This window comes from Canis lupus, chromosome 24 (genome assembly GCF_011100685.1).
Source record: "Canis lupus familiaris isolate Mischka breed German Shepherd chromosome 24, alternate assembly UU_Cfam_GSD_1.0, whole genome shotgun sequence".
NCBI classification, from domain to species: domain Eukaryota; kingdom Metazoa; phylum Chordata; class Mammalia; order Carnivora; family Canidae; genus Canis; species Canis lupus.
This window is the reverse complement of record NC_049245.1, coordinates 5,870,528-5,892,934: the sequence shown is the minus strand read 5'-3', so window position 1 is coordinate 5,892,934 and position 22,407 is coordinate 5,870,528. Positions and strand designations below refer to the sequence as shown.

At 45.8% G+C, this 22,407-nt stretch overlaps 1 protein-coding gene across 13 annotated transcripts in view; it reads right to left on the bottom strand.

Annotated features, from left to right (window-relative positions):
* Positions 1–2,476: 2,476 nt before the first annotated feature.
* Positions 2,477–22,407, bottom strand: part of BFSP1 (beaded filament structural protein 1) — a 67,322-nt gene continuing 47,391 nt past the window's right edge. For 12 of the 13 annotated variants that reach the window (XM_038571552.1, XM_038571547.1, XM_038571543.1 and 9 more), the window contains 5 exons: positions 21,133–21,225; positions 16,786–16,893; positions 7,588–7,808; positions 5,599–5,684; positions 2,477–3,610 (listed from right to left, as the gene is read on the bottom strand). In XM_038571552.1, coding sequence (XP_038427480.1) covers positions 2,655–3,610; positions 5,599–5,684; positions 7,588–7,808; positions 16,786–16,893; positions 21,133–21,225 — 1,464 coding nt within the window. In that variant the 3' untranslated portion in view covers positions 2,477–2,654. The remainder of the gene's footprint in view (positions 3,611–5,598; positions 5,685–7,587; positions 7,809–16,785; positions 16,894–21,132; positions 21,226–22,407) is intronic. The other variant, XM_038571551.1, reaches the window with a different exon arrangement.

Below are 22,407 nucleotides of genomic sequence, written 5' to 3'. Positions count from 1 at the left end.
ACCTCAGGGCTTGTCAAAGCTCTGGTGTTCTCTTGTCATCAGTGCTACAGGTAGGTCTGCTCTGAGCTCCCATGTTTAATGGCAAGAAATACTTTTTATAAAATTAAAGTGATTATATCCAGAGACCTCAGAGAGGGGAAAGCCAAAAATGAACCCATTCTGCAGCTCCCTGGGAAAAACAGATCCACGCAGAGAAAGTGGAGAGAAGCAGGTAAGAAAAGAGCAAGTGAGGTTTTGGAGGGCTGGGGACAACCATCCCAACTAGACCCCAAAGTGTCCATTACAGGGAGCCCCACACTTCACACAGTCAGTCCAACTTGAGGTTGAGGTGAGGCTGCCAGGAAATAGTGTTTTCTTGGTTCCTGCCTCCTTGACTTCACCTCCTCCATTGTCCCTCTACACTCCTTTATTTCTCCTCCTTGAACAAGCGAAACCCATTCCTGCCCCCAGGACCTTTGCACTTACAGTTCCTCTGCCTGAAATGCTCTTCACTCAGCTCTGCGCATGACTGGCCCACCTTGTCTTTCAGATCACATGTCACCTCATTCATGGGGTTTTTTTGCTTGACCATCCAATCCAAAGTAGACCCCTGGTGATTCTGACACGCCACCCTGTTGCTTCCCTTCCGAGTATCAAATCTCCAATTTTCTCTTACTTAGTTATCTGCTCACTCATACATTTCCTTCCTCCTCCTGCCAAAATGTCATGACTGTGAGAGCAGAACCACAACCAATTTTCTCTGCTGTCTCCCCAGTGCCCAGAACCATGCATGGCACAGAAGAGACCCCCAATACATTTTTGGTGTTAGATACAAAAATAAGCTTTCTTTCCAAAAAGATGCCCCTGTCTTTTAAAATACAAACTGAACATACAGTCCACACAATAAAAAAAACTTAATGGGGAATAGATAAAGTCTTCAGTGGTTGTGATGTTGAATATAATATACACCCTGATCCAAATTCCTAGTACATTCTGGGCTCTGGCTAATGGTTTCCATCATTCTCTCTTAAGCTTTTAAAATATAAATATTTCAAAAGTGTGCAGTGGAGTGGGTCCTCCATCTTTTAGAAAGAACAACAAAAGCATTTCTCTCTTAAAGTCAAAATCTCAAGTGAAGTCAGAACAATATTTTTTAACACTCTAAATAGATAGGAAAGGTGACTATTTAGTATTCTATTATTCATAACAAAGAAATAATAGAATGTAATTTACAACTCCATCAATTTTCTCTAATAATGTGTCGCTGTCTTGCCAGAAACGTTTGTTTAGGCAGATGCAATAATCCATTTAAGCACATTTACTCAGTGTCATTAAGAGCATCTACACAGAGAAGGAGCAGTTTCTCAACTGGTATAAGTAAAAAAAATTGGGGGACTATTAGCAGAAAAACAGAAGCCTAGAGGCAACACAGGAGTTTTTGTAGAGATTGTAGTTTGAAGTAATCTGTTTCCTAGGATGTGACATAATAAGTACCTGTATGTGTGCATGTGTGTGCGAGAGAGCGTGCAAACACATGTATATTATGATATACTGTATTAAGGTAATTGAGATCAGTGATAAGCCTAAGAAATCTCCCCTTATCAGCACAGCACGCCGTCTGGCACATAGGATATGCTCAATAAATGCTGGCTGGACTAATCAATTAAATAACTCCTGTATTAGGAACTACGCAGTGACATTTGATTTTGCTTTTTGAAACGTGACCAAGGATTTGGCAATTTCTGGGTGATACCATTTTCAGTAACTCAGACAAAAGGACGCTGGGGACATATGCTGTGGCAGATGGCACTGGCGGCCCCACTTAGATCCTCACGACCCTTTACCATTGCCAAGTATCTCCATGCCTAAGGTCCAAACACCTGCACCTGTACTTCTGCGCCGCAGGTTTTCTTCACCCCCAAAATCAGCACCCTGGGCACAGTCCTCCCCACTGGCTGACAGGAGTTGGTAGATGGACACCCCAGCTCCCTCACCAACTCTGAGGCCCGTGTTCTACTCTGTCTCCCAGGATCCCTTGGGGTGACTGAGCTGCAAGTGTCCTCCGTGCTGAGACGGTAGCACACCTCTTGTTGGCTGCCTTGCCATCCCTACCTCCCTGTTGCGTCCCCTCCTGGCACCTCTGGGATCACACCCCAAATAAACTACATTTGGATCCTTGCTTTGGGATCACCTTCTCAGCAAACCTGAACTAAGGCAGATGCTTTCATCACATACCTCTAGCAAAACACTCCTGCACGTGAGCACGTGTTCATGCCTGAAATGCAATAAAAAGGCACTGATGCATCGACTAGCACACTTCTGGGTGAAGTCCACCCACTCCCTGACTCTCTACCTAGTCTCTCAATGACCCATGATGAAAAGCTTGTCTCTTTCCTTAAAGGAGCAGGGCTTGATGGCCCTTGAACATGGCATCCCTGTCCTGAGCGTGGCTGACCCATCTACACTCCCAAGGCCCCTGTTAATTAGACAAAGGGTGTGCGAGCAAAGAAAACTTTTTAATGAAGGCTTCATTGGCAATGTCAGACGAGCCAGCTATGGTCTAATCCAAACAAGGAACCCTCACCTCACTCTTTTTTTATCATTTGTTCTAAAATATCAAAGCACTTCTCCTGCAGGGGCCCCAAAGACATTGTAGCCCATTGAGCCCGGACATTTTAAGAGCTCTTTTCTCCCGATTTCTTCTTGTTTGCCTTTGTCTTCCCAATCATGGTCTCTACAATGACAGCTGTTTCTTCATATGTCTGAATGCTCTCAGTTGAAAACTTCTCAATGGACTCCATCACTTCCACCTTCTCATATGCCAAAGCCCTGGGGGGACTTCTCTCCTGTGGGCTGCTGCTCCTAACCCCGCGCCCCTCAGATCCACTTGGACTGACCCCAGATCTTTGAGATTGCGGTGTAGACGGTCCCTCCGGACCAGGGGTGACCACGGGACAGGGCCCCCTGGACTCCTCATCCTCCTTCTGGTCATCCTGTTTCTCCCCGGGCCCTTTTAATCCTTCAGCATTAATCTCATTCTCCTTGTCAGCAGTATGCTGGTTGGATGGGTGTCCACCTTCTTTCCCCTGAAGATCTTCCTGTCCATTCTCCAGTGGCGGCCCGGGCTGCTCAGGAGAGGGCTCGGCAGGGCTGTCGCGATGCAGAGAGTCCTCCTCAATGGAAATAATCACTCCCCCTTTGGCTGGGATGGAGTATGAGCAGAACCCAGGATCCACATAACTGGCATCCCCAGAGACCAGCACGTGCCGCCCTTTGGTGTAGAGGTCAGCAGGGGGCTCGGGTTCTTTGGGGCTTTTCACTTTCTCCTTGACCTTCTTAAATAGTTTCCCAAAGGCTTTGCTTATCTGCCCTCCATCTGGCACGTCCTCTGGAGCCCCTTCTGGGGTTAGGGGACTTGCTTCATCACCTCGTGAGTCAAGCTTAGATTCACCTTCTTCTTTAGGTACCACCTGCACCAGCTTTGTGTCTTCTGGACCTTGCAGGGGTATGTCTTCCAGATTCTCATCAGCTTTGTCTTTAGCTATAATCTCCTTTTTCCTTGGAATGTTCTTGGGGACACCTTTTTGTCTTGGTTTTGCTGTTGTTATATCCTGCACAGCCCTAGCGAGATCTAAAGAGAAAAAAAGCAGGGGGAGGTGGGGAGGCAGTATAAGTCAAGTTTGTCAATGAAAGAGGAAGAGAATGTATTTGTTGGAAAACAAGCTGTCTTGGAGACCAGTGCCTAGCACTGGGGTAGAGTTTACCATACATAGGGAAAAAGGAAACCGGAAAGATGCCTGGGTCTGACCTGTAGCACCCATGACCCACATTAAGTTCCTACCTCTGCAACCAGCTGTGTGACTTTGCACAGGTTGCTTGACCCCTCTGGGCTTACAGAGGGGAGGGAAGGTGCTGCCTGTTCTGACATTCACAGTTCCCATCACACTGGCTGGGTACAACTTACTGAGACATTCTAAGCCAGTAACACTCGGTGTCCCCACCCCAACCTCTGCTCAGCTCATGATGAGTACTTGGAGCCACAGACTAGTCAATGGAATTCATTCCACAGTAGTCCTCACCTTGGACTTTTCTAAAGAGAGACAACAGAGCTGCCTGGGTGTCCAATGTGTTCTGAATGGCTTTGGGTGAGGGAATCAAATTGACCTCCCTTACTCCATGTGCATTGCAACCTAAATAAATAAAACACCCCTCAAGCAGCATCCCCTTCCCTGTGGGCAAAAAGAGGAGGCAATTATTAAATTCAGAAATAACAGGAATCTTGAGATGCCTGGGTGGCTCACATCATGAAATCAGGGTCATGGTATGGAGCCCTGCATTAGGCTCAGTGCTCAGTGCAGAGTCTGCTTGAAGATTCTCCCTCTGTCCCTACCCCCACTGTCTCTCTCCTTTTCTCTTTCTTTCTCTCTAAAATAAATAAATAAAATCTTTAAAAAGAAAGAAAGAAAGAACAAACAGGAATCCCCTGTTCCCAAAGCCATCGACATTTCTTCAGACTAGCCAAAAAGAAAAACGGAAAGTTCAAGAAAACATACATAATCTCACCTCACCTCGTCCATGAGGCTTTTCAACCTAACCCAAATGTTGATTTTTTTTTTTTTTAACTTTTACATCTCGAGGGTCTTCTCCATGCCCTCACTCCATGAACGAGAGGAGTGACAGACAAAACAAAGGCATCTAGCACGGGTTGACTCAGAGAGCTGAGTGAACAGGGAGTGGCAGAAATGAGCCATGAAGCCATAAGGAAGGAAGGGTTGCAGAGAGGGTCATGTCCAAGCCTGCTGGGGGCAGGTATGAGGACAGGGGGTGCTTGAAGGAGCTGCTATGGAATTTCAGGGACCAGTGCAAGAAGAAAAGGCAGGGCCCCTATTCAGAATCATTAAGGATTTCAAGACAAGGACAGCAGAGCACTAAGGCAAGTGTGGGGACCCTTGTGCATACAGGGCCCTGGGTGTGGCTACATGCTTCTAGAGCCAGCTCTGAGACTGCTGCCCTTTCTACCACGTTCTAACTTGGAAACCCCATATCAACAAACCCCTCTGAGATTTCTGAAGGACAAGGATTTGAAGGCACTATAGGTATGAGCAATCAACAATAGCATCTTCTCTTCTCCCAAACACTGCAGTGCATCTCACAGGTATGTGAAACCATCCCCAGAGGCCCAAATGTTGACAGAAGCCATGCTTGCCAACCAAGCTAGTTTTACTCTGTTTTGAATGGAAGAGAAATGAGCAGAGCAGTAAATTAACGTCTACTCTGCCCCTAGACACTAGATTAAGCACTTTTGCCCAGCAGAGCTCACTTCATTTGCTGAAGTGAATACTGAATTTACTGAATTATATTTTCTCCACAATTAAATGCTTCAGGTCTGAGGATGACATCTCCAAGGTGGGAATGTCTGATTTTTCTCCTTGTAAACTTTCTGGCTTAGTCACTCAGCACCTGTGGGGGTGGATCAGAGAGGAACAGAGGATCTCACATAAAAGCATTTAATTTCCAGATGGATCAGAAGGAAGTATGAATGCTAAGTTCAGGAAGAAAGCCATTTGATTTTTTTTCCTGCTTTTCCATGACGGAAAATAGCAGAAGCCAGGGCATTACCTTTCCCACCAAGCCGAGAGCTGATAGAGGTTCCATGGCTTGGGGTGAACAGAGTAACAGGAGTTTCAATGAAGGCAGAGCTAAGCCTGGAGAAAGAACCAGAAAGAGGATGGTCACCATCTTTAATTCATCAAACCACACAGACAGTCAGGGGTAAGAATGACTCTCTAATGTGAGCAAAAATGAGGAAAGCTTTCTGTAGATCAGACTATTCATGAATCATGTATATACTTATGCACTAGATGAGGATAGGAAGGATTTCTTTGAGCTCAAGTCATAAACTGTGAAACACATACTAATGCTAAACATTTGAGCACTTGCAGCCAAGACAGAGCATTCAGAGAGAAGGAAAGAACTACTTCTGGTGGGGTAATCCTGAATGCTTCTCTTTTATTAAACCCCCCAAATCAGTAAGACTAAATAAAAAGTCACAACTTAATAGAGAGTGAGAGTCCTTCTATGAGGTTAACTTCTACAAGTCCCCAAACTGTTCTCTGGATGATATCTACAGATATGGACATGAACATAGACATGAATATACATGATGTAGCAGTAGATATATGTAATACAGATGCAGAGAGAGATAGAGATGCACATGTACATGACACAGGCGTGCATGAAGATGATGTCAGTGCAGGTGTAAGTGTGCACATACTTAAAGATGATGTAGGTATAGATGAGGTTTAGGAGTAGTTCTAGGTGATAAAGATGTAGATGATGTAGATGTAGATGGTGTAGATATAGATTATGTAGATGATGATGATATAGATGTAGGTAGAGATGGTGTAGATGTAGGTGTAGACGGTGTAGATGTAGGTGTCGATGGCGTAGACATAGGTATAGATGGTGTAGATGGTGTAGATGTAGATGATGTAGATGATGATGATGTAGATGTAGGTGTAGATGGTGTAGACGTAGGTATAAATGGTGTAGATGATGTAGATGTAGATGATGTAGATGGTGTACATACAGATGATGTATCTGTAGATGATGTAGGTGGAAGTGTGCATGGTGTACATAAATGATGTAAGTGTAGGGATAGGTGTAGATGTAGAAGTTATAGGTATAGATGTAGTTAATGATGGCATAGATGCAGAAGATATAGAAGTAGATGACAGATAACGTAGCTTTAAGTGTAGAAGTACATGTTCATACAGATGATGTAGACGCAGATGTAAGTGTAGGTGTCAGTACATACAGATGATGTACAGTAATGATGAAGACTGTAGGTGTAAATGATGTAGAGATAGAGAGACTGAGATAGAGATAGAGGATAGGGTTAGGGAATAGGGGATAGGGAGAGGGGGATAGGAGATAGGGATATGAGTCAGGGGTCAGAAATAAGGATAGGGGTGGGGGCCAGGGATATGGGATAGGGGATGGGGATAGGGATAGAGATAATTTCCCAGTTCTCCTGAAGTTAACAGAGCTCAAGTCACAGCTTCATTATGAACAAGACCACTCAATGCATCAACAACCACACTACTGACCCAACCAGGCAATAAAAACAATGACAGTAGCAGCCATAATAATAACAACACTTCCGAGCACTTGTTGAGTGCCAGGCACTGTGATAGGCACTTCACCTGCAGCATTTCATTAAATACTCCTGGTCATCTTACCTGCTAAGACATTTATATCCCTAGAAGCTTGCAGAGTCAAATGCAACTTTCTCTGTGAGGTCTTCTGTGACCACCCTACTTAAAATTTCAAAAACCCCCACCACGGCCCCACTGCCATCCCATCTCTCCCATCACAACTGACTCCATGGTGCTTGTTATCTGTTATAGAGTCATCCGTTAGCTGCCTCCCTGACTAGGATTCCAGCTCCACGAGGTCATGGAGTTGTGTTTCCTCCCTGCCTCATCCCCACTGCCTAAAACTGTGCCTGGCACACGGGAAGCACTCAACAAGGATCCGTGAAATAGGCAAGTGGCCAGGTTGGGGAGAAAAGGGCAGTCCCTGGGCTGTGCCTGTGTGTGACCACACCTGTTGCCTTCATTCTCAATGATCCGATGGTACCGCTCCAGCTCATTCTTCAGCGTTTGCTGGGCAACCACCAGCTGCCGGCAGTCATAAGAAGACCTCTCTAGGCTCCTCTCGGCCTCCTCAATCTCCTTCCGCAGGTTTTCAATCTGTTCGTTATAGAGCTGAATCTCGTCATCATAACACTCGTGGGCATCTTTAATACTCTGCTCCAGGGCTGCTGTCTGGAGGCAAAGAAACAGCTGTAAGGAAACCTATCCCTATCCTCTCCCTAAGATACAGGCGTGGCAGGGTACCTATGCTCAGGTACCCAGTTTTATTTGCCTTGCTTATTTGTTTCTCTGCCAGTTTCCGTGTCAGCAATGAATCACTTGGGAATCCTGGAGCCAGAAAGGAACCTATGCACTAGTACCAGGCCCCTCTGAAATCAGCCCTTAACGGAGCCTTCCCCAAAGACAGTCTGAGGATGGTAAACCCAGAAAACAATAAAACTGCTGTCCATGGACTAAAATGTACAATTTAAATAAAGTATGCTATTCATATTCTGAGTTAGCATAAATCTGACAGCCAAAAAAATAAAAAATAAAAAGAAGCAAACATAGCAGGGATCAGATATTAGCTTTACTAAAATAATGAAGTGTGTGGGAGGGTGTTCCCTGTTCTTATTTAATCACAATGACACTTTAAGTTTTTCCTGATTTCTGATTAGTAGAGTTACATACATGTTTCGGTAGCTAAAGTGTGAGTGTGCGCTTGGTATATACACAAAACAACTTCAGGATCACACTCTTTACCCTAATGCAGGGCAAGTCAAAATTAAGGTAGGAAAATAAAAATATGATAGAATATAAAGTGGACTTATATTCACTTTAAGAGCTCCTAATAATGCACAAAGAGCCATCTGTGTACCTATTTACAAGCTTAGTATTTGTGTAGTCATGACTGTTTTGCAATCTCATTTTTCCAAGTAGGAGAGAATTCACCACGCATTATCAGTCCTCAAACATAAATGGAACCAAAAAAAAAAAAAAACCACTTCTACCTAGAACAGCACATCCCAAAATTCAGTGTGAACCACCTAAGGATGTTGTTGAGCTGCAGGTCCTGACTCAGCAGGTCTGGGTGAGGCCAGAGGTTGTATAATTCTAACCATTTCCCACATGATACTAATGGTGCTAGTCTCTGGACCATATGGGAGTCGTGGGGGGGGAGGGGGCTAGACAATATTTGAGCTCAACTTCACATATGTCTGTTTCAAGGCATTTCATGCATGTAGCTGAGTGTGCATACTGGACAATCCAGAGTTTGCTTATTCCCAGGACACCTGATTCTTCACTTTATATACAGATGTGGCCTTGGAATAGTGAGGTTTCCTATGTAATGACACTTGAAAACAGCTAACAAAGGTTTTCGGGAAGGCGTTTATTGTATCAGGAAGGAAGGAAGGAGGGTGAGACAGAAGGAAGGAAGAAAGGATGGTGAGGGAGGGGAGGAAGATGGGAAGGACAGCAGGAGAGAAGGGGTACGTATACTCAACACTTTGGGAAGTTGTCTGTCAGCCCACGTCATCCCCCTTGTCTGCTGCCTGTGCCACCTCACTCATAGAGGGGTCCCAGCAGCAGTGTGACCCCACTCTCCCGACCAGAGCTACAGAACCAGGGCTGGGGAAGACAAAGAGGGGCCTATCACATGCTTCCTCTCCAGGGAATCTGGAAAAGGATCTCAGAAACAGCAGCAAACTGGTGGCAGGTTCACAGAACCCTGGGGCCGCCATCTTGGTGTGGCCATCTTTCATAATATGCATGAAGAAATTGAGAAAGGCAATTCTTCAGAGAGGCAGAGAGATGAAGCCAAATGGCAAAGACAAACAGAAATGAGAGTGTTTGTGGGAGAGGAAAGAGACAGAGAGTGAGCAGCTGCCTCAGATCCAAGTTCCTGGTTCCTGCCCCATACCCTGCTCTCAAATTCCATAAACTACCTTTTATATCTTGCTCCTTTTGGGGGGTGGAGGGGATAGTATCTTTCCAGTGAAGAAACCCAACTGACACCACCTTAACCACGTTACATCATCAATGGGAAGAGATGCCCACATGACACTCCCCTGATGAGAAGCCAGAGAAAGACATTCGCTTCGGTGGGTTCCAGCCACCAACGCACGGTCTCATCCTAATCCTGAAAAAACATCTGGGAGCCCAAAAGGAGGGACATTCCACAAAAAAACTGGCCATTAAGGTTATGAAAGACAAAGAAAGGCAGGAACTGTCCCAGAGAGGAGTAGACGGAGACACAATGCCTAAATGCAAGGACAATCCAGGACCAGAAAAAAATGTTGATGGGGTAATGTGTGAAATTTTTGTCAAGTCCATTCCAAGAATGGTATCATGGTTAATTTCCAGGTTTCAATCACTACACTGTGGTTATTAACTAAGGGGGTGATAACATTTGGGGAAGCTGGGTGAAGAGTATGGGAGAAAGCCGTGTGCTCTTTTTGCAGCTTTTGAGAAGTCTAAAATTATTTCAAAATAAAATTAAGTTTACCCTTTCTTGCTTATGCTTGTTTGATCAAGTTTCTGTTCCTCCTAAAAAAAATGAGTGTTTTAAATTCAGTTCCCTGTAATGTCAAATACCAAAGCATGCCACTAATTCCTGGTGCAGCCACATGCTCCTACCTACACCTAGAGTGTTCACACACTCTAGGAAAATGCTTCCAAGAAATAAGGAATTTGGAAGACCCTTTGAGGCTCGAATCTCAGAGACAAGAAGCCATCCAGGAATGGAAGAATCCAGAAGTCAAACGTTCCTTTTCTACACAGCAGTCCTGAGAACAAGCCTGGGGGACTCTGGCCTCGAAGGCCAGAGATCCCGGTTCAGCTGGGTAGCAGGGAGGGGGTGGCAGGTAAACACACTGCCTTTTATCAAAGCTTACTTTTCTCCCATGGATACAGGAAAGAGCTGGTGCCCACAGCCCCCAGACTGTAAAAGTATGCATATTCCACAAACAAATATCAAGGGGAAAAAAAAGAGATGACAGGGAACTGACAGGATAAAAGACATAGAAACCAACTATAATGTGTGGACCTTATTTGGATCCCAATCCAAGCAAACGCTGAAGAATGAATTGTGGGAAAGACTCCCTACTGGCTGATTCCATTTATAGGACAATCTGGCAAAGACAAAACCAGATGGACAGAAAACCATTCAGTGGTTGCCAGGGGTTGTGGGGTGAGGTGGGGAGAGGCTGACCACAGAGGGGCAACTCCAGGAAACTTCAGGGCAAGAGGACTTTCCTATATCTTGACTGTGGGTATGGGTACAGCACTGCATGCATTTGCCAAACAGATGTAACTGAAAGGGGTGTACTGAAAAGGGTGACATTTGCTGTATGCAGACAGCACCTCAGTTAATTAGGAGACAATCAAATCTGATCCCTAACTGGACATTTGGTGAAACTAAAGAATTATTGTTAATTATTAAAAGTGGACTCACATTCTATTAAAAAAAAGCCCTCATCTTTTGGAGACACCTGTTCAAACACTGCTGGATCAGATGATTTGGTGCCAGGAACTCCTTCAGAAACACCTGGGGGTGTGTAAGGGTGTAGGTGACATAAGAGGGACTCATGAGACTATTCTTTCACTTTTATGTATGTTTGAAGTGTTCCAAAATAGAGTAAAAACAAGCAAAGATTATGTGTAAAGCAAATCTGTACAGCCTTTGGGTATGGATTCCCCAGCCCAGGGCAGGAAATACGGTTTGTGAGGACAAGTTCTCACTTGGAGCAAGTCGTCGGCCTCGCCACAACCTCCTGGGGGAGGGGCCATTATTACTCCCAATTTAGAGATGAGGAAACAGACACAGAGGCAAAATGACTTGCCAATAAATACAGGATTCAGAGCCAGCTGTGCAGGTCCTGAAACCATGCGTCCTCCCATGTCAGCCTCCTCTCACCTGCAGGAGAGCAGTATACACACGCACACACGCACATACACACACACACTCCAGGTCCTCGGAAAAACCCCCATTCCCACATATCAGCAGGTAAACAGGACCAGTGTGTTCTCACTGGAGACCTATAGGGGGATTCAGGGTGATCCACACACAGACCTCTCCTTCCCTGAACACAACCACTTGGCAAACTTTTCAACGGTAATTAGGACAGCAAGCATTGGCACAAACTGGGAAATTAGACACGAGAAACTTTCGACCTCACAGGGCAAGTATGATTTTTTTTACAACTCATGAGCTGGCGTTTGCTGGTGGGAGTGGTCCGGTGGTTGGTTGGTGGCTGTCCCCCAGTGGAAGCCGTGGGAGGAACGCCTGGCCTGGGAGGAGGCTCCAGGGGCAACCGAAAGGTGGCTTCTGATCTCTGACAGGCACCAGTGCCCCTCAGGATTCTGCCTCCATCAACCAAGAGTCCACGGTGTCCAGCAAAGTGCTGACTGGGTTTGTAAAACTGGACTTACGCCTACGTCGCTGTGATTTTCACAGCTCAATAATTTAAACCATTCATCAGGAGGAGGGTTGTTTAAAAAAATAAGAGCCCCACTTTCACCAGCTCATTGTGGTTTTTGATTTATATTTCCCTGATGATCAGTGATGCTGAGCAACTGTTCATCTGTTGGTCACCTGTATGTCTTCTTTGGAAAAATGTCTATTCAGGTTCTCTGTCCATGTTTAGTTGGATTAGTTATTTTCTGGTGTTGAGTTGTGTCAGTTCTTTATATACTTTGGATATTAACCCATTATCAGATATGTCATTTGCAACTCTCTTCTACCATTCAGTAGGTGGATGGATAAAGATGAGTGGAATATTACTCAGCCATAAAAAAAGACTAAAATCTTGCCATTTTCAGCAACAGGGATGGAGCCAGAGGGTATAATGTTAAGTGAAATAAGCCAGTCAGAGAAAGACAAGTGCCATATGATTTCACTCATATGTGGAATTTAAGAAACAAAACAAATGAACAAACAAAACAAAACAAAACAAAAAAAACAGACAAGCACAGAAAACAGACTCTTACCGACAGAGAACAAGCTGGTGGTTATCAGAGGGGAGGTGGTGGGGGATGGCTAAAACAGATAAAGGGGATTAAGACCACACTTGATGAGCACTGATGCACTGAACCATTGCATCGTTACACTGTACTCATGAAATTAACATATACTGCATATTAATTATGCTTCAATTTTAAAAAAAGAAAACAAGTTTTTAAAAAAGGAAATGGGGGCGGCCCCGGTAGCGCAGCGGTTTGGCGCTGCCTGCAGTCTGGGGTGTGGTCCTGGGGTCCCGGGATCGAGTCCCGCGTCGGGCTCCCTGCATGGAGCCTGCTTCTCCCTCTGCCTGTTGCCTGTGTCTCTGCCTCTCTCTCTCTCTCTCTCTCTCTCTCTCTCTCTCTATATATATATATATATATATATATATATATATATATATCTGTGTCTCTAATGAATAAATAAATAAATCTTAAAAAAATAAAAATAAAAAAGGAAATGGAAGAAATCAAGTGTCCTCCACTGATTACACGCTCTTACCAAAATCGACCACTAGATGGTGCTAGGCAACTTCAGTGAGAAATTCCCGGGGAGGTTCACGCCTTCCAAAACAGGACCTTTTCCCTTTGCTGTCACAGAAGCGCTCAGCGCAATTTCGGAGGCCAGAAGTGCCTGTCCCTCCACTTCCACCTCTAAGAAGTGCCATCCCAGGGGTCTCATGCAGGGGCTATATTCGGCTTCAAAGCAGGGGCTGCCAGCTCTAAGGAGGAGGCTGTTCCTTCCATCCTGTGGACCCGTGTTCTCAAACTTGAGCCTGCAAAATCACCTGGAGGAGGCCTTGTTAAAACAGATGTCTGGGCCCCACCACAAAGTTCCTGACTCAGGAGGTCTGGCATGGGCCTGTGAATCTGCATTTCTGACAAGCTCCCAGGTGATGCAGATGCTAGTTTAGGGACCTCACCCTGAGGGCCATGCTATGGAGGGTTTTGGAAGCATCAGACACTGACCAGAGACAGAGCCAGATGCTGGGGTGCTGCCAGCTGGGAGCCCTCGGCTACAAGTAATTTGCCCTCTCCCAGCCCTGTCCCTTGTCCCTAGTCATTGCATTGGCCCTGCTGAGGGGCTAAGCCACCAAATCTCCCTTGGAGCCCTCAGCCTAGCTATTTCTTGGGAAGCCTCCATAACCTTTCAAGATCAGCAAAAAGCCAGCCATGAGCAACTCCCGAATAGGCTGTGGAAGGCCCAAGCCAGGGACTCCGGTGGACTGATGTAGAACATTCTGACCCAACCTGGAGCCCACCCCTATACCAGTGTTCTCAACATCTGGTTCCTCGACCAGAAACACCATCACCTGGAAATTCAGAAATCCAAATTCCTAGGTCACACCCCAGCATGACTGAGTCAGAATCTCCTGGGTGGGCCCAGCCATATCTGTGTTTTAATAAGAGCTGATAAGGCAGGCTTTCGGTCCCCATGACCTTTGCCCCTTAGCTTTCTGCCCATGAATATGTTCTGTTACACGGCAAAAGGGACTTTGCAGATGTGATGAAGGTTCTTAATCAGACGTCCTTAAAAGATAGGGAGATTATTATAGATTATTCCCGATCATATGAGCCCTTAGGAGCAGAAGTCAGAGAGATGAGGTGTCCGAGAGAGTCCATGCACTGTTGCTGGATTTGAAGGTAGAAGGGGCCATATGCCTGGGGGATGTGGGCAGCCTTGAGAACAACTCCTGGCCGTCAGCCAGCAAAGACATGGGGTCCTCGATCCTACCTGCACACAGAATTGAATCCTGCCAATGACCTGAATGAGACTGGAAGATTCTCTGCTGAGAGACTCCAGATAAGAAGGCCAGCCAACTTATATCAGCCTTGTGAGACCCAGAGCAGATAAACCAACCAAGCCTGCCCAGACTTCTAACCCATGGAAGTGGAGGATAAAGGACTGCTCTTTCAAGCCCTTGCATGTGTAGTAATTCATGAGAGCAGCAAGAGAAAACTAATACAACCTGTGTTTCACTAGACTCACCCCTAGATTTATTTAATAAAAGTACATGGTACTATATAGAAAATGGTAATATTTTGATAACTATTTCAATGTAATTGGTTTCCTTGTAATGATACATATTTTTATTATATGCCCTTAACATCTTTCTGAGAACTGTTCCCCAGGCTTCACCAGATTGCCGGGCAGGTGGGTGCATCAGAAGTAAAGATCCCTGATTTAGAGAGACAACAACATCAGAGCAAGACCAGTAAATCTTCCTGTAGTGACTATGGGTGGGGACAGGCAGCCAAGCAGACAGGCTTATTTCATATTCTCAGAAACTAGATTAATCCATTAAGAAAGGTCTTACTTTTACATTCAACAAATGCATAGACATAGAGACAGAACTTTTTTTGTCCTGGAACTTGAATTTACCATGTCAGGCTGGGTTCTTTCATCTTCTCATTACCTAGGGCAGGGTTTTCAACTTTGTCACCACAGCCACAGGAGGAGCCACATTTTACATCACAGACCATATACATCACACAACTATGCGTGTGTGTATGTGTGTGTTTGAATATATATCTAAATATGCAAACATATATATTTAAAACACAGGTTTCACAAAACAAATCCCACCATTAGTAGCCATGCACTCTATTATTCCTTATTCTAGCTTAGTCTGGTGTTGTCAATTTCTTCTTTTTTAATGCCACTCACTTGTGCTGAATTGACTTTACACTCAGTGATAAATTGTAAACAGTGGTTTGGAAAACACTGGTCTCCAATCTCTCATTCATACACACGTACTTAATACACACACATGCACATACACACAGATACACAAACATATACATATTCAAATACACATACATATATGTACATAACACACACATATACACCCATATACACACAAACACCTATACACACACAGACGTACACACACACACACACCACACACTCACACTCGTTCCATTCTTCCAAGGCCTCAGAGGAACCACAAAAGACTAAGTCATCAAAATGGTGCATCAGGTCCCTGAGCCATGGTTTTCATGAGAAGGGTGAGTTTAAGGACAGTCTCAATTTTTCAAGCTGTGATCTTTACCTTGGGAGATAATCACCAGATCCCAGTTTGTGTTCAGTGGCCCCTGGGAGCAGGTAGTGACAGGTTTGTGCAGTGTGCAGTGGGACAGAAATGAAGATTCTGGAACCTCGTGGTTCCCAAATGAGATCCTGGGCAGATCTAGAAACACTGAACAGCTACAAAAGCACCAGATCCACTGTGGCTTCAACTTTTGATTTTACAGGCATTGGAGGCATAGGGGCAGAGTAACATGTAAATGTTCCAGGTTTCCTAAATAGTCCAATTTTTCAAACTTTCTGTTCTCTTGTCCTTCACGTGTACTTGTCAAACCAAATGTCAATTTATTTTTAGATTTAGGAAACACAGATGCACAGTACTTTAGCCCAATGGGCCCCATCAGAATGGTATAGTAACAAGAGACAAAAAAGTAGACAGAATCAGGGGGACGAGCCACAAAGTTCATTAACTGAGAATGGAGGCCACAGAAAGAAGAGTGAGTTTTTCTGGTGACTTTAGTTTTCAAATGAAACTTCACCAAAAAAAAAAGGGGGAGAGGGAGTGGCAGTGGGAGCTTCACGCTAACAAATTCTGAGCAGAGGCAAACATTGACACAACCACCCTTTCCCAAGCCTGTTATCAAATTCCAAAGGAGAGATTTTTAGGTCATGAAAAGAGAAACAGGAAGCATAGATTTGACCAAGTGGAAGATAAAAATTCCAATATGTATGCATCTCTTCTTATTTTTAAGAGCAGGGTTAAACTGGGCATATCGATGGTGCGGAAGTCAGGAGAGCCTTGGAGAGGAGCAGCAGGAGGCGAACCTCTGAGGCTCCTGGAATTAGCAGACCCATTATCCCCACTTACCCAGGACTCTGCTGGTCTGGGCATGAAAGTCCTCTGTCCTGGGAAACCCTCAAAGCAGGACAGCTGGTCACACTACTTAGAAAGGCCAATTTCTGGCTCTGAGCACTGGACACATGGGTGTGTTGAGTGTGTGAGAACACCCCCCCCCCATTGGATACTTGTACACTTTTCTGCATGCACAGGACACCTGAATAAAACGTGCTGTAAAACCCAATTCACATGTGTGGTGTGAACACCCAGTGGCGAGCAGTGGACAGGAGGGTGCAGAGTCGTACCTGGGCCTGCAGCTCCGTTCTCTGTGCCTGCAGGAGGGACACCACCTCCCGGCCCTCCTCCAGCTGACTCTGCAGGGCAGCAGCTTCCCGTTCTGTAAGGAGCTTTTCCTGCATGAAAAGGCCAGATATAGCACTCACATGTGCCTGATATGTGAGGAAATCCAAAGGCAAAGGGTACAAAGAAGCTTCTTCCTGCTTATGTCCCTTTGCCCAGATTCATAGGCTGAAGTCCTGCCCCTCAATAGGATGATAGTAGGAGTTGGGGTCTTCAGGAGGGGACTGAGTCTAGATGAGGTCATGAGGATGGAGCACTCATAGTTGGGGTGGTGTCTTCATGGGAAGAGAAGGAGACACCCAAGTGCTTACTCTCTCTCTCTCTCTCTCTCTGTCTCCAAGATGCACCAAGGAAAATCCATGTGAGGACACAGCAAGAAGGCAGCTGTCTACAAATCAGGAAGCAGGCCCTCACAAGAACTGAATCTGCCAGCACCCTGATCTTTGACCTCCAGCCTTCCAGAATGGTGAGAAATAAAATAAACCATCTGTGCTGTTAGTTACAGCAGCCCAAGCTGACTAAGACAGGTCCATGGTGGCCACCCTTTATTAGCACCTTTTCACTTTGGCTTCAGAGTCTGAACCATAAATGCTATGAGTGTAAAATCACAGGAGAGCTATATTTTAGACCTGGCTGTGCCGTAACCTGGCTAAGAGACTCTGCACAAGGCACGTCTTTTCCTTCTATGAAAAGGAAAGTTGGGAATGCAGACTCTTGCTGGGCTCTGCTGTCTGTCCATGCAGATGGCATGGTCAGTCTGAGCCCTGGCCTTTCAACTGGGCTGAGATGTCACTGTTGCACCAGGCAGGAGCTGTCAGGCTCCAAGGGACTAAAGGGAAGTAGGGGCCCTGTCCTATCAACATTCCACAGGGCAACATGGGAGAAGACCTGCCTCAATCTCTCCACACAACCAAGTGGCCGCCATTCTCCACCCAGCCCCTCCACTGCCTGTTCAAAAACATCCAAATCAGGGGCACCTGTGGGGCTCAGTGGTTGAGCATCTGCCTTTGGCTCAGGGTGTGATCCCAGGGTCCTGGGATCGAGTCCCACATCAAACTCCCCACAGGGAGCCTGCGTCTCCCTCTGCCTATGTCTCTGCCTCTCTTTCTCTGTCTCTTATGAATAAATAAATAAAATCTTTTTTAAAAAAACAAAACAAAACATCCAAATCACTTGTAAAAATCCTGACTGCTCAAGAGGAGTGCCGTCTGACACAAAGCACAGCATGCTGCCCCACCGCCAGGCAAAAATCAAAAACCAAGCATGAGCCCAGTGCTCCCCTGTCCAAAGCCACACCTGTACAGCAGCCACTGCTTTCCATCACTTTGCATAGTGGCTGGAACAACAGCAGAAGCAGAGAAAGCTACAGCAAGACAAATGTGCAGAAAGGGAGGAAGCGTGATCCAGGTCCCCGAGTACTAGCACGTGGAAGGTGTGCATACATGCCACACTTTGCAAATTCTAGCTCTGCAGCCTCAGGAGAGAGGCAGACCCGGTGCACATACATTGCCCCACCCCCCTGCCAGGGCCCTGCCTGCTTGCCTGGCCCTGTCTCTCCTCACTGCCCAGCTCCTATTCATCTTACACCCCTCCTCATGCCCGCCCCCAGAGTCCACAGTAGACCCTGGGATTTTCATTGAAGAGGAAGGAAGACAGCCTAGCCACTGTCAGCTGGTAGCAGCACTAATCACCAGGTCGTGATGCTCCCTACTTATAAATGAGCACCCCCACCCCTGCACCCAACATCTGAATATGTCACACTGGGACCATGGGGGAATGAGCCAGAAATAAGACTGCCCTGTGTCTGAGCACCCACAAAAATGACCAAATGGGACATTTGGTCCTCCTCACCAACACAAGTGATGCTCCTTAATCACCAAGTACCAATTATGTGGATGCTCAGTCATAGGACCAGCCCTCTCCTGAGGGCACCCAATTAAGAGCAGGTCCCTCCCCCACATCACCTAACAGGCCTCCATCCTCTCATACATCCCTCCTCCACTGAGGCACCCTGCAAGTCTCCACAGTGTACAAGCTCCCTTGCTGCAGTGAAAAATACACTGAGTTTATGTGACCATAGATGTTCCCCAGTGGCTAGAGGGCACCAGCTTTATGCTTTACTGACTTGTTAAGGGGTGACCTGTGTTCCTAAGCAACAATGCTAATTATAACCTCATTGTGCAAAGGTGACTTACACATTTTCCAGGTAACAAGAGTCAATGAAACAAAGCTGAAAGGGACCGTCTAGTTCATATATAAAATTTTTAAGTGACAATAAGTAAAGAATGTGATGCTTCCTGGATCTGTGCCTCTCCTGGGGGCGGTGGGGAGGTCCTACTAAAAAGACAGGTTCTGTGGATCTGTGCTCAGGCTGGAGATTCTGCATTTCTAACTGGCTCCTAAATGAAGCTAAGATCTGACAATCTCTGATGCTCTCAGACCAAGTCCAGACAGTCCGCATATTCTTACAACTCAGAAGAATTTTGTTATGAAGAAACAGATGATATGATTTTAAAAGTGTGCTTTGGTGTAAAACCCTTTTGAATCAAGGGAAAAATGAGTATGCACAATAAAAATAAGATATCTGGAAAGAAATCTCTGACAAAGAAAATTAAGGCATCAGGAAAAGGTCTTTTAGGTCTTTGCAGATCCTTGGTTATACCAATTATGGAGGGCGGGCACCTGAAATGGTGATTGGCGGGCAATCCGGATGAGAATATCCCCAAGAAAAAAAAAAAAAAAGAATAGCCCCAAGAACAAGCAACCTTCCTACCTCGGGGATGTTACTTGACAGAGTTTTAAAGTGTCTTCTAGAGGTGCCTGGGTGGTGCAGTCAGTTAAGCGACCAAATCTTGGTTTCAGATCAGGTCATGATCTCAGGGTAGTGAGATCAAGTCCCGCATTGGGCTCCATGCTAGGGGTGGAGCCTGCTTAAGATTCTCTCCCTCTGCTCCACCCCCGACTCCTCCACATGTGTGCTCTCTATATATAAATAAATAAATCTTTAAAAAAAAAATAGAGTGTCTTCTAAAAGCAAATGTTGGGGTTTCTTCAGCTTTGATATAAAAAAGTTAAAAAAAAAAAAAAAAAGACCCAAGCAGCCAGCAGCCCTGGCCCACAGGCTCTGCAGCTTGTCTGCATCCTGCTTGGGAGCTTCTAAATGAGGGAATCAGGACTCTACCTGCCAGGCAATTAATTGACTTGGGGTGTGGTCTAGGCAGACGTGCAGACAAATCCAAGTGTCACTGGGGTTAAACACCACTGTCCTAAGTCATCCTTAAAAAATATCCAGAATCTCACCAGTTGACCAGTCCACCAAACCTGTACCAGCCTACCACAACCTCTGCAGAAGGGGCGCTGGGACATTTTTGTTTTAATCTGCATTACTGTCAGCTTATTTTTACAAGTCTCATGTTAAGCATCACAAAATCCACTAAACCACATTAGGAAAAAACTATACCAGCAGCTAGAGAGCTCAAAAAAGAAGGAACGTGGAACATTATATCAGAAATAAGGTTTTTACAACCAAATTCACATTTTTAAAAACTGGCTTCTGTAATCTCTATTTTTTCCTAGTAGTTTTCATCCCACAAACTCACACAATCATTAACAGAGACCATCCTTGAAAACACGATCATGAATTCTCAGGGCCCCTCTGTATTCAAAATTTATGGTCAAGTTGATAAGGAGATTAAGAAAACAGACTATTTTTAAAAATGGGCAAGAGATTTGATCAGATACTGCAACAAAGAAGCTACATGAATGGCAGATAAGCCCACAAAAAGATGCTCAGCATCCTTAGCCCTTAGGGAATGCAGTTAAAAGCTCGGTGAGGTATCCAACATACCTATTAGAAGAGCAAAAAGCAAAAACAAACTAAAAACCTGACATACCCAGTGCTGGCAAGCATGCAAAGCAACTGAAACTCTCATACATTCATCGCCGATGGGCCGCAACAATGCAAACCACTTTGGGAAACAGTCTGGCAGTTTCTTATGAAGTACACAGGGAAGGACAGCCCAGAATTCTCAGGGGCAAATGCCTAAGACGATGGTCAAGGACGCAGTTTCTGTCCTCAGCTGCTTAAATACCAGTGTTCCCAGTCTGAGTAAAAGAACAGAAAGGTAAACTTCCAACGTGAATGCAGAGTGAGCGTGGTGCCAGTGAACCCACTGCAGCTCAGCGCCCGGTCTGACCTGATGCCTTGTGTGGGCCTCTGTTAGCAAGGCCCTTGGCAGAGTAAGAGTCATCCCCAAATATGCTTTCCCTGCAGCCTGGGCTCCAACTCTTACCTCTCTCATCCCACTTGTGATGGCAGATGCTTGAGGGGTGGTCTGGACAATCTGCTGCAGGATGGTGACATACGTCTGAATTTCCAGGAGATTCTGTTGGGGGAAGGAAAACATTCTCATTAAAACTTGAGCTGCTTGAGATTTTGCCTCTAGGACCAGATGATACCAGGGATGAATGTTTTCACATGTTCACCATCACAGACAAGACAGGCAGTGACCTGAGCAGTGGACACTTTCACCTTCACGAGAACAAGGGGGCAGTTGAAGAAACTGAGGCTTGGTTTATCTTGCCGTTTCCTTTCAGTGACATGGACACTTTGCTGCTGGTCTTCCTAGAGCCCACGATGGCAGAGCTATGAGAGAAAAGCAGGGACAGGGCACCAAGAGACCCTGCAGGGTACAAAGGACCCTTTCTGTCCCCAGAACAGGGCAGTGCTTCAAAGGATGGCCAGTCAACCCCAGAGTAACTCACTTACTAGCTGGATGTGGCCTCGAATAAGTGATTTAAAGTCCTAAAATGCAGATTTTTTTTTTCCGTAGAAGAGGACTAACAATCTGGAGAGGGTATCTGACTCCCTTTCCCAGCAGAACACCTGCCCAGCTCTGTGTGTGAAAGCCAATGGCAGAGCACAGAGAACGGCCCTCAGCCAGACAATGGCCAATCCCCCCAATGCCACCTCACCCTGACCCAAACCAATGACCCTTTGGCACAGGAGTACAGAAGGCCAGCCTGTGGCCTCAATTAGGTCCAACCTTATAGAGCATTCCATCCTCCAGCACCCCCCACGGATCAGGGAAAAAGGCCAGACTCCAGCTAAGCCCACACCCTTGCTCAGCTCCCACCCCTGTACCCTGTTTGCCCTCCTTTCCTCCTGAGAGTGCACCACTAATACAGCAGTCACGCAAGAATCACACCCTGGGCTCTGCTCATAGGGAGCCTGCTCTAGGACACTATCTCATGCTGGTGTTGAGACCAGTGAGATAATGCACAGAAGCTTTGCTGTACGAACTCTCACTATTATCGTGGTTCTAAATGGCCTCGAAGAATGCTTTCAGCATAAAGATGGCCCCAGGCACCATTCCTGCAAAATACAGTGTGGGCAAGGCAGCGGATGGGGAGGAGGAAACAGGCCAAGCCCGGAGAAAAGGCAGAGAAATGCTACAGGAAGGGGGGCCCCTTCAGTGTGAGCAACGGGGCCTCCCGTTGTGCACAGGCAGGTCCACACTGAGGCAGGAATAGAGTATAATGCTACTGAGCACACACCAAGCTCCAGG